At 47.5% G+C, this 11,981-nt stretch overlaps 1 protein-coding gene across 1 annotated transcript; it reads right to left on the bottom strand.

Moving 5' to 3' along the window:
- Positions 1–1,653: 1,653 nt before the first annotated feature.
- On the bottom strand, positions 1,654–7,873 carry ACVR1B (activin A receptor, type IB; the record flags this gene model as incomplete). Its single annotated transcript, XM_009580788.1, is given in 9 exon segments — positions 1,654–1,779; positions 1,978–2,108; positions 2,757–2,881; positions 3,398–3,554; positions 4,128–4,295; positions 4,690–4,920; positions 6,115–6,363; positions 7,645–7,754; positions 7,756–7,873. Coding segments are annotated over 9 exon segments (1,415 nt in total), but the record flags the coding sequence as incomplete, so codon positions are not given.
- Positions 7,874–11,981: the final 4,108 nt, after the last annotated feature.

Below are 11,981 nucleotides of genomic sequence, written 5' to 3' on the forward strand. Positions count from 1 at the left end.
AAAGAATTAACAATATTAAAAAAAGTTAAAATCCAGACCCTCCCATAAAATAATAATAATTAAAAAAAAAAAATAATCAAAACCACTCCAGTTAAAAGTTATGGCTTCAGAGTTATATCCCGTAGATACTGACCTAACCACCAAACTACCGGCACTTCCCAGACTGCCTTTAGTGCTGCGATCAGCACGACAGACTCAGCCCTCGGCTACTTCCATTTTTGCTAGGCCCAGCTGTAGACAACAGTCAAACCAACTCTACTTCACCCTGATTCGGCATTTAATCAAAAGAAAATTCATGCAGTTCCCCCCACCCCACAAGTTATACACAGCCACTTCCAGATTATGAGATATTTATATATGTATATTAAAAAGATGGACATCGATTTCCAAACCCACACCCCGCTGTCAATCCTGCCAAGCGCCGAGTGCCTCTCGGGAGGTGCAGAGCACACCCAGGCACCCGGCCCCCTGCGGCTCAGGCCCCGAGAAGTCTGCCCCACGCCGCCCAGCGCGCCTGCGAGGATGCCTGGGTGGTGGACTCAGGAATCGCGTTCCTACGAGAACGGTCTCCTGCATTTCCCCATGGCCTGGTCTCCTTCCAGCCGGGCGCAGTGCCTGCTCTATCTCTGACATGCATCTCAGCTCCGTGGCATCTCCTCCCGCCCCAGGTCTCTCTTTCCACCCTACCAAGAACTACAAACCCCAGGGGCTCAAGACAAAAAGCCTGGATTCCAGGAGTGAAATCAGTTCCTCATTTGTTTTGTCTTAAAAAAAGGGAGGGGGTGGCAGTGAGGCAACCTGATGGGAAGTTCCCGCAGCCGGCATACGGACAGCAAGGCCGCAGCACCCATCGGAGAGCTAAGGATCTGGTTTTAAGCAGCCTGTCCAAGCTAGACAATGCTCACTACTCAACAAGGAGAGCACCAGCGCGCACAGCTCAAAAAAAGGACACTCTAGATTTGCACATGCACAGAAAGCACGAACAGAGATGAGCCACCCTACGGGCAGACACTGCACGTCTACGGAAGGAGATGAACAGGCACAGGGGACACGCGCACCTTGCGCATGCATACACCATTGCGCACACTGACAGCCAGTCAGATTTGTTTTTGACTTAGAATTTTTCAAGCTTAAGAAAAAGGAGGGAAATGGTTTTATGAAGCTGATAAACTGTTCAGGCTCAGCCTCTCAGAAGGGAGCACCATTTGTTTTGCAAATGCTTTTTCTGCATTAACGTGCCAGTCCCTGGAAAAATCCTCAGAGTACGGCAAGAAAACCTTCCCTTTCCCTTCCCACTCCCAGCACCTAGCACCCCGGCCTCAAACACTGCCAACGGGTGCACCGCGCGCACTGAACTTTACAGGGATTTCCATTAAAGAAACAAGAGTTACGATCATGGCTGAGATCCCTCAGGTTAAGTCCCTCTCAAGTCTTCACGCTGTCAGGAGGTGATCATAAAAGGTTTCTGATTGTTTCATACCCAAGCAGGGAAGAGAGCAATTCAATAGGCTCCGTCACCCCACCTAGCAGCCTGTAGGTCACGCTGTCTGGTTGGTAGCAGTAGATTGGGCAGAAACACGAGGTAGGCCTCCATCACACGTCTACTCTAGCATGGCAGCTTTTGTGCAGTTTCCTCCTGCTGGGGCTCAGAGCCTAGATTTTCACATCTTCCTGGACACTGAGCTGTGAGAGGGTTTTCTTAATGCGGAGGGCGGTGAGTCGAGCCGCTCCGTTGGCGTACCAGCACTCTCGCATCATCTTACCCATCACCCGTAGTGCCTAGGCAAGAAACAACGGCAGATGTCAGTGCTCTCCTCTCCCCCGACCCCAAGTCGGTCTGCCAGGCAGCTGCTGCTGCCCGGCTGGACACCGATACAGACCTCCACACCTCCTAAAATTGGAGCTCAACTTATAGTACTTACTCTTTACTCACCTCATCGAGGGGGAAGGGGCTGTGAAGATGAAAGCAGACCTTACCTCGTAGCTTTGCCACCAGTTCGGGATATTAGGCCGTAATTTCTGATCACATACGACCTTCCGCATCTCCTCAATAGAAGGATCAGAGGGCACAAGGTCATAGTACGGAAGCTGATACTCTTCATGGATACCTGAAAGGCAGGCAAGGGGAAATGCAATTCCTGGGAGAATGGATCATCACCACAGTGCTCACTGAAGGCAGACTGATACTGGTTTGGACTACATGACTCATTGCTGAGATGCGTCAACACTTTGCAGTTATTTAGAACAGAAATGAAGAATCTGGGATTTGACTTTACAAGAAAAATTCAGAGAAATAAAATGCAGCTGCCCAAACTGGAACAGAGTCAGCATGCTGCAGTCAACACCTCCCAGCACAGAGGCAGGGTCACTGAATCTCGACTGAGCCGAAGGCAGAAGGACTGTCACATGCACCACGGTGCTGCACTCCTGCCTGCAGCTGGATGTGCCGAGATACTCATTTACACTGATTCGGGAGAAGAAAGTCACCCACCAAACTGGCACCACCACTTCCTTAAAATCCATCCAAAGGAACATCAGCCACCAGTCAGAGCACTAATCCCCACTTCCCCACATGGGCCAGTCTTAACAGCAGTCACGGGTCACTTCTGTTAACTCCCTCAGTAGCAACACACGGACATATCTTCCCGCAGCCCCGTTCTCCAGGGTCCTCACAAACACCTGATCCACGGAAACCATTGAGGCTCGGAAACCCAGGAGCAAGCCAAGCCGATGGCATGGGCACACAAGGGTGTTACCTCCTGCGTTGCACCTTCGAGCAATCTCCCAGTAGACCAAGCCCAAGGCATAGATATCGGCACATTTAAATGAATCAAAATGCTTCATGTTAATGGTTTCATCCAAGACTTCAGGGGCCATGTATCTGCAGAACAGAAAAGGAACGGCATGTTAATTTTGAGAGGGGATTCTCTGGAAGATAGTAAATGGCAGGTTTTCCCACACAGCACTTCTCAGCAGACAAAACTCTGCTCTGCACAGCCTTAATCAGAACCGAAATGGGTCCCGTGGTCTAATAGACTGAACAAAAATTTTCAAAAAGAATAGCAAGTTGGGAAAGAGGTAAAAACGTCTAAAAGCACATCAGGCTCCAGACAGCAGGCCCCAAAAGGCTTTTGAGAATGCCAAGCTTGTTGTCAAGTATTATATGAACTCCCTGAGCTGAGTTACGTAGCTGGCCTACGCCTCTCAGCTTGATGGCACCTGGAGACGGAGGTACTGACGTCCCTTCGACATCAATCTGGGCACAAGGCTGACACTCTGCAAGACACTTGGAAATGCTTAAGAAAGAGAATTTCACCAGTGCTAAACCAGCAGCTCAGGCATTTGCTAGTCACACTCCGATGCCTTCAAACACTGGCCAAGAACACCGTTCTCCTACCGTTTGGTTCCAACCCTTTGATTCGGTGCAATATCAATCGTATCCGTAACCGAATCATGCCGGACGGCCAGACCAAGGTCAGCGATGGCACACGTGCCATTCTTCTTCACCAAGATGTTCTTGGATTTCAAGTCCCTGTGAGCAATCCCAGGTTTTCCTAACAGAGCAAAATAAAAAGAAGCAGGGGTCAAGGTCTGGTGAAATCTGTTAGTCAAACTGGCGCAGAGGCAGTACCGGATTTCAGGGCGTTAGTTAAACTCTCAGTGTTGCAACACATTTTCCTGTTTGGATACGCTTCAGCGCTGCAGAACAGAGCAGTGCTGACAGCCTATGGTATGCAAAGGCTCCACTTACGCTTCCGAGGCACTGCTGATGCAGTAGCATCCAGAGGCCTCAAGAGGGACATAAACTCCATCGTCCCAGGCATGAGACACGTTGATGTGGACGTAAGGAGTTTATAATTCTGCTGCTGCCTGCGCTAACATCCCGCCCAAGTAGCACCAATTTTAGGATGGGGATGCGAAATGCTGATCTAACTCCCAGGAGCTAGCGCAAGGCTAACCCACTTTGCAGCCAGCCAAAGCAATCAGTCTATTTCTGGTCAATACTGACTAGATGAATCCGAGCTGACTCAGCCGGTGCTTTCTGTGCAGCATATCAGTCCCCCTCGTCAGTTCTGCTTTATTGTCCTCTCAAGAGTTCCCAGCACCTTTTCAAACTTTGCTCTTACCCTGAGTACCCACAATCTCCATGTGTAGATGGGCCAGCCCGCTAGCAGCGGACAGGGCGAGCTTGATCATCCCCTCGATAGTCACTGTGTATCGATTCAGGTAGTCAAAGAGAGATCCGTGCTCATGGTAATCAGAGACAAGCCACAGCTGAGTCCATGTTCCATTATCTGCAGCAGGAAAGAGACTGTGCTCAGACAGATACAACGCAGGGACAGCACGCAACCATCGAGCATTTTGCACCCTATCTTTTTGGTACAGAGGAGAGCTGCTGGGTAAGGCTGCAGCTCAACAGCCGACCTGGGGGCAAATAAGGTAAAGAACTTTAAGGCAAAACACGACTTTGTAAGGTACAGCTAATGCACCATCGCGCCTCTCAACAACAGCAGTAATTTTACCATCTTTTGGCAAGAAACATTCAAATATGTAGCTATTTGAAAAGCATGCTGACAGTTTTCTTTAACCATTTACATTCCATTGTAAATCCAAGTGAAGAAATGCAACTCCCAAGAGCAGACTGCACACTGGTGAAGTCTCTGCTCTCAGGACTCAGGCACTTTTTACCTTTGTTATCTGCCGCAATAAATCCCAGGATGTTCTCATGTCGCAACATAACGGTTTGATATATTTCCGCTTCCCTAAACCAGGAACGCTCCTCACGTGAAGAGAAGATTTTTACAGCTACGTCACCTCCGCGCCACCTGCCACGCCACACTTCCCCGAAGCGGCCTTTACCAATGATCTCCTGAAGGACAATTGTCCGAGCCACAGTCCGCTGGACAAAAAGCGGCAAACCTATGGACAAGAAATTGGAGGAATGAATGCCTGTTGCAGCAAAACAGACTCTGAGGTTTCAGGAGTTTCAAGCAGAGCACCATCAAACCTAGAATGCTCTACATTTGATAACAACCAGCAGCCTAAGCAAGACCCAATCCAGCAAATGGTGGCAGCTCCTGCGTAGGACGTGCCATTTGGCTGCTTGGGCAACATCTGCATATCACTTCGAAGCAGTTTACAAACTGCCAGCGATTAGGCACAAAGCACTTGGGGAACTGCTGCTCTGTGGCAGATCAAAGTAACTTTAGCCTGAATATGCAAAGAGTGGGACTCGTTGAAGACAGACTCTGGTAAAAAGCAGTAAACCCCCAGAACTTCTCTTAAGAAAGGAGTCCTAACATAGCTGCCACCTCTTACGTAAGCTACAGAGCTCACCTGCTGAGAGCGTGTACAGAAGAGATCCCAAAACATTTTATATATAGCAGATGTGGTGCTAAAGGTTTATTCCCTGGTCAAATATCAGGTTGTTATATTCTCTGCCTCTGTGGATTATACGGTTTCCATCTGCTACAAAATTCATTTTTTTTTAACCTAACTGCTTTCATAGTTCAAAGTCATGAAAAAAATGATGACTTCCCTATGTATGCTGGGGATGATTTCTTTCAAGTGCTACAGAAGTGAACGCTGTACAACGTCCACTTTGGAAGACCCAAGGATTCTTTGGGATGAAACGGGCTGTGCAAATGCAGTATTTGCACACTGTAAAATTTTCAGCTGCTGGGTTCTTTCTCATTTTCCTGCCAGCTTTGATGCAGGTGACATCCTGCATCCTCCTTTGAAAGCCAACAACCCACAGGTTAGCAGTTAATGTCTGTTTCCAACCCAAAGCCAGTTCCAGGGCTAAATTTGAAATAGATGTAGCCGTTTGCAGAAAAGGAGGAAAGCTACACAAATCAGCAGTTAAGGAGGAGTTGAACTATTGCTCTTACCTCACCTAAGCACTGAACACTGACACAGGGCTGTGGCTACAGCATCTACTGCATGACTGAATTTAAACACGCCCTCCACATTACTCATGACAGGGCAACCTGAAGAGGCTGACGATGCAACGGCCTCACAGCCATGCAGAGCTGTGGCAACCAGGAGCCCAGAACAGACTACTCAATTACAATTACAAGTTCTCATTCGTCATTTCCAGTCATATCTTAATACCTGAGCCAGAGCCAGAGGTGGAGAGATCGTAGACTAGATCTTGCAAGGTCTTATCCTTCGACAGGCACATTTCACAAGAGGGGTCTTCCATGTCCAGCCGCTGACGATTGTGGTAGACTCGTTGGTGGTGATGAAAAACAAAGACTACTATGATCATGACAACAAACACAAGGAAGACAGGTCCAGCAATCACTGCCACTAGCTCCACAGGACCCCAGCTCGACGGGGGTTCGTTATCTTTCAGGTGTCCTTGAGAGGAAAGAGAGAAGAAAACCAGACACTTTTAGAAAATTATCACTCCTTCACAAGTGTTCTTTAAGGACTTTCTTCTTGTGTTTTAATTATCCTCTCAGAGCCTGGACAATTTTAGCTTGCTGTTCCAGGATGGTAGAGGACACATCAAATAACAGCGTTAACATGGGACTGATCAAGTCATCAGGCACGCAAACTACAGCTAAAACCCCCAAAAGAAGATGGTGCTTCAATTGTGGGATCAGGGATTATTGGCACTTGCTATTTAAAAGAGGATAGGAGCCTGTTCTGGGCTGAATTTGCTAAAACAGCCTGCATTTTACCCTCCAGAGAAAAACCATCCGGTCACCAAGGACTCATTTCTCCCTCTTTGCCCTTCTCCCTGTAACAACCAGTGATGACTCGTACCTGAAGACAACAATTATCTGTCTTTTTGAGAACAGATAAGACTTCTCCACTGCACCCAAGGAAAATGGATACTGCAGTCTTCATAGGACCCACTAAATAACAGCCCAAAACAGAGAGTAACGAGGTATGAGGAAGTACTGCATGCCCTCTCCGTCCCAGAAATTGGAAAGAAGCAGACGTTTCCCACACCCTCACTCAAATGCAGGGCTGCTTCCTCTTCGCGTATTCAGGATCCAGACACCCCTTCACCCCACACTTTACTCTGAAGCTGCTGCCACGTTTCGATAGTCATGGCTCATCACTGAAAAGATTTGCAGTCCTAGAAGAAGGAAAGCTACTCTATCCGATAAAAGGCAGGCTACAGCACCACTCAGCGCCAGAAAAGGGAGCTGTGTCCAGGGAACACGCACTGACCTCAAGCCACTGCAAGCACAGAGCATCATGCAGCAGAAGCTTATATTTAACTGAAACTTGTATTTAAGATGAACATTGCTGCTGCTTTCAGGAGCCGGTGAGGATACCAGCAGCAGGGCTGATAAGACGAGAGGAGCCTCATAATATGGAGCTACTGAGTGCAGTAAAACTGCAAAAAACCCCAAACTTTGGAAGCTTCTCCTACCCTAAAGTACAACCTCATCATCTGGTGACATTTTGTCAGCCACAGGGGACAAGCACATTTAATTTTAATTTGAAGTAGTTTGTTATTATTTCCACTTGACAGATCAAGGAAATAAACCTAGTGCTCAAGTTCACACAGCAACCTAAGGGAAGAAGTGAAAACAGGGCTGAATGCTCCTTATTCCCAACCCCAAACAGACAGCTTCCCTCCTCCCCACTTCAAACAGATGATTTATTCAGCTCTCTACTCACCACTGGGAACCATTAAATCAATTTTGTTGCAAAAATCAGAGTAGCAGCAGTGAGTATTACGCAGATCTTCTGAACTCAGACAATAGAAGGGTTTCCCAGCAGGAAACAGGAATGCAGGTCCGAACGTGATGTTTAACACCATCCAGGTTGAAGACCGAGACCATGCACGCGCCGTCTGTTTCACACGTGGAGTTTGCTTGTTTGCAGTCGGAGCACAAACATGTCAAAGCTGCAGAAATCAAAACAAGACCACCTTCTTAAAACCCACCAGAGACCAAATGCTCAGACAAGAGAAAACTTTCTTCAAAATTTCCCATTGCAGAGGGAACGGGCCATTCTTGGGCTCAGGAATTAGCCTTTAGGAACAGAACAAGTCATACTCAGTATTTCAGACCCGCAAGAACCCAACTGAAGCACAAAATACAAGGTGGAAGCAGAGGAGCCTTTCCAGAAGATGACTGCCCAGGCAGCCCTTTTTCCTTCCCCTGTCGCAAGCACTAACACAGATGACCCAAGTCACCCCTGCAAACTACGCTAGATTTTACCAAGATCTACTCCCAAACCAACCTAGGGTCAGAATTCAAATTGAAAACAACAATTACTCAAACTGACAGACTCGGTTTCACCTGAACTGCCTGTCCAGGCTTCCTCAGCTATGCCAAAGACGAGCTGCCCATTACGGGTTAGTGAGGGACGACCACCCCAGCTTGTGGGAGACAACAAGCAGTTGGCAGATGCCAAAACAAAACCAATTCAAACCGACTACACAAGCCAAGTATGCTACACCCAACTAGATCAGTCACTTATTTAGTAACTGCTTTCCTGATCTGAGACACTACCTTGGGTCAAATACATCCCTGGCTTTTTGCCTGCTCGCCGTGAAGATTATTTGGGTAAAGAGCGAAGGAGAAACTCCAAGGCAGATTCCCACATTTTTCTGCCTCCCAGCTGTCATTGTGCTTTTCTCAAGCTGCCTGAAAAACTGTAAGCAAATCCCCAGGCATCGCCATCCTTGGGAACAAAGAGCGAATACAACAATGTCAAGAAGAAGGGTGGGGCTTGTTTAGCAGCACGCAGTATTTTCTTCAGCTTTCATCAGATCTTTCAGCCTCCCCGGAGGGATTCAGAAACATGTACTTACCCGCTGCAGAAATGGTCTTTCAGGTAGAGAGAGTTTGAAGAAGTGTTTTAAAAGATACAAAAGCCACAGTTAACTCTCCCCAGTCCGATAGCTAAATCCTCTATGTCTGCTTGTACCCTCTCAGTCTAAAGACACAAACGAAAGTCACTGTCAACACTCGTCTGTGTCAGCCACCTTCCCGTGGGGCAGCGAAATGCCAAGCCTCGGTCATACCATCTCTGGCAGCCAGCAGGTTTAAGGAGCATCAGCATTCAAGGATATTCATGGCACTGGAAGAGCCTCTTGCTCCCAGCCAGCACATGGTCCAAAGTGCAGCAGAGTTACACTGCTGGGAGCACGTTACCTTGAGCTTAACGAAAAACAAGCAAGTCCTGATCAACTTCAGGGTTCATTTAGGAGGAAGACACCCATTATGCCTCATGTCCAGTGTCCTAGGTAAATCAGTTAGGCTAATTGCATTACTATTCACTTAATTCTCTCTGGACACTGTGCTCTTCATTTCCTAGCTGTTGTGGTGAGCTGCTTAACAGCTCAAAGGTGGGCTGCAGTATTTCAGACAGGCTAAATGCAGATGCTGGTGAGTTTTGAACCAACAGATTCAAAACTGCAGAAGCAGTAAAAAGCCAATAAACCACAGAGGAGCTGTTAAGTGAGACATCTTTAAAAAGCATCACGAGCAAATGTGGCTTATTTCTATGTGCTTAGCACAGGACAGGGAAAAGGGACATAGACTAGAAAACGGACAGGGAAGACCCTGAGACTGAACCGTATTAAGAAGGGGTAAGAGCACCATACCCATCGATTATGCAGCTTTTAAGGGGAAACTATAATGAAAGGGAAAAAACCCACTAATGTTCAACTTGACAAACAGCTCCAAGTACACCATTTTCCAGTGGTCAGCAGAGCACAGAAAAGACAATTCTTCTGAAAAATATGCACACTTTGGGGAACAAAGGTTGGTTATAATGGAGCAGCCGGGGCACATTCCTGCCTTCAAGTATGCTTAAAAGGAAATAGAACTTTAAAGCATCTCCTTTATTACTTTATCAAAAACTCAAGGTACAAATTAAAAACATTTAAACCACACACATTTCATCATGTTCTTTTCAACTTGATTTAGATACAGCAAAACTGTTAGTCCTGTCAGACTCACTTCTAAGGTCTCAAATCCAAGATTTAGGCTATGGCAGTTTTGCTTCCAGAAGCTCAGAAGTAAACAAAACACTTCAATGCACTTATAAAACTGGTTTTGTAAACTTCTTACGGAAGCATCTGGCCTGAGACTACGCATCCCTTTGAGAAGGAAAGCAGAGGAGCTGGTTGTATCTGCTCAGTTTCATTTGTAGAATTAAAAAAAAAAGGAAATCAGTTTACCTGCAAGGTATGATACCAGAGCCCCAGCGCACAGGGACAGAGTAAGAAGATCCTTATCTGTTCTGCACAGAAAGCAGAAGTTTCTGCTAAGGAGGAATATGCCCCACAGAGCACGGCCTCCTTTCACCTCCTAGTGTTGTCAGCTGATGCTCCCCTTTGAGACAACTGCTATTTTTTAAGAACAATTCTTACAGTCAGCACCTCAAAAACCCCTACGGTAAGGAGAGCTGTATGAACAAAGAAAATTAAGCCTTCAGCACACATATGTACTTCTGCTACACCTTTCATGAGAGACCCTCAAGGGGCTTTCTAGATATTCCAGTCCATTACCTCTGGGCTGCAGGTAGGCACTCAAATTTTAGGAAAGATGGTCAGATCCCTGGGTACAAGCTGAAGCCCAGCTCCAGCCTCCCTCATGCAGCCAGGAGTTAACTCTGTCTGTATTTTTATTATGAAAAAGCCCAGGATATACATCTACCATCGCTACAGCCATATCAGCCCTAAGCATCACCTACCGCCGGCTGCCAGTGCTGCAGCAAGCAGGCACCAGCCGTGCCAGGGAGGAAAGGCCTGTCTGCACCGGGGCTCGCCGGGAACCGGGGAGCTTCCGGCAGAGAGGAGAATTACAGGGCAACCTGTGCGGCACTTCAAGTCTGATTAACCAGAAGGGAAAATTCTTCTCATATAGTAACACGAGAAGCCAGGAAAAAGCAACTGTTCTTTCCTCTTGGGTGGGGGTCAGAAAACGGACAGGTACGCAGAGCCCTCCGCAGGGCATCTCTTGGGTGCTCCTGAGAGCAGCTGGGGACTCCTCGGCGAAGGAAATGGAGACAGGAGTGAATAAAAGCATTTTTCATGCCAACGGCATTCTTTTTATTTGGGAAGAAAAGCTCCTATTGAGCAAAACTTATAATCTACTTAATAAAATAATCTGACTGGGCTGAAGAAAATAGATGGGGCAAGGGAAAACAAAAGAGCAGTTCACACAGCCGGGGCGGCGAGTTCCCCTCTCACAGAACGCCTGGGGATGAGTCTGCATGAAAGGTGCTACAGAAGTTGGCAGCAGAGTCTGCTCTATCTGCTCAGCACACTCCCACCACCCCACCACACACAACCACACACACCACCCACAAACAAACCCAACCCTTTAAAGAAGCTGTTTAAACAAGCCTAACATTAAGCTGCAGATCCTCAGAATGAAAGCTTTGTTCTCACTCAAGAGATGGATCAGGTTGGTATTTATACTGAAGCAAACCCTCACTGGCAGAACGCAGGCAGTCGTGACATCAATCGCAGGAGCGAGCCAGCCCGGTGCCGGTCCTCACTTCCTAAAAACCGGAGCGGTCAGTCGGCACTGCCAAAAGACGCCTTGATCCTCGACTAACACAGCCCAGGGCTCGGCTGCTGGGCTGGGTACTCCTTCAAGCAACCACCCTGAGCCCAAGAGGTGCTTCTGCTCCCAGCGAGGGTCACGGGTTACGGGCAGCAGCAGGATTGCTCCCGGCAGGAACCGGGAGCACGGAGGGATTAGTATCCCTTTGCATTAACTACAGCAGAGACGAAAACAAGAGAAGGCCCTCTTGTTCCAAATTCCCCCATTAAAGGTGATGCGTATTTACAAAATGAATCCAAACACACAGGTGGGGGTCCGTGGATTAGAGCTCTAGGCTCCAGGGAGACTAAAATATTAAGCTCTGACAGTCAAAGAACATTTCTTTTTTTTCAGCAACTATCTGAGCTCATTTTGCACATATTTATTCTCGCACAGGATTGCATGTGTCAAGATGTCTCTGCAGCTAGACAGGGGAAAGTTTCACAGCAA

Source organism: Fulmarus glacialis, unplaced genomic scaffold (genome assembly GCF_000690835.1).
Source record: "Fulmarus glacialis isolate BGI_N327 unplaced genomic scaffold, ASM69083v1 scaffold29086, whole genome shotgun sequence".
In the NCBI taxonomy this organism is placed as follows: Eukaryota; Metazoa; Chordata; class Aves; order Procellariiformes; family Procellariidae; genus Fulmarus; species Fulmarus glacialis.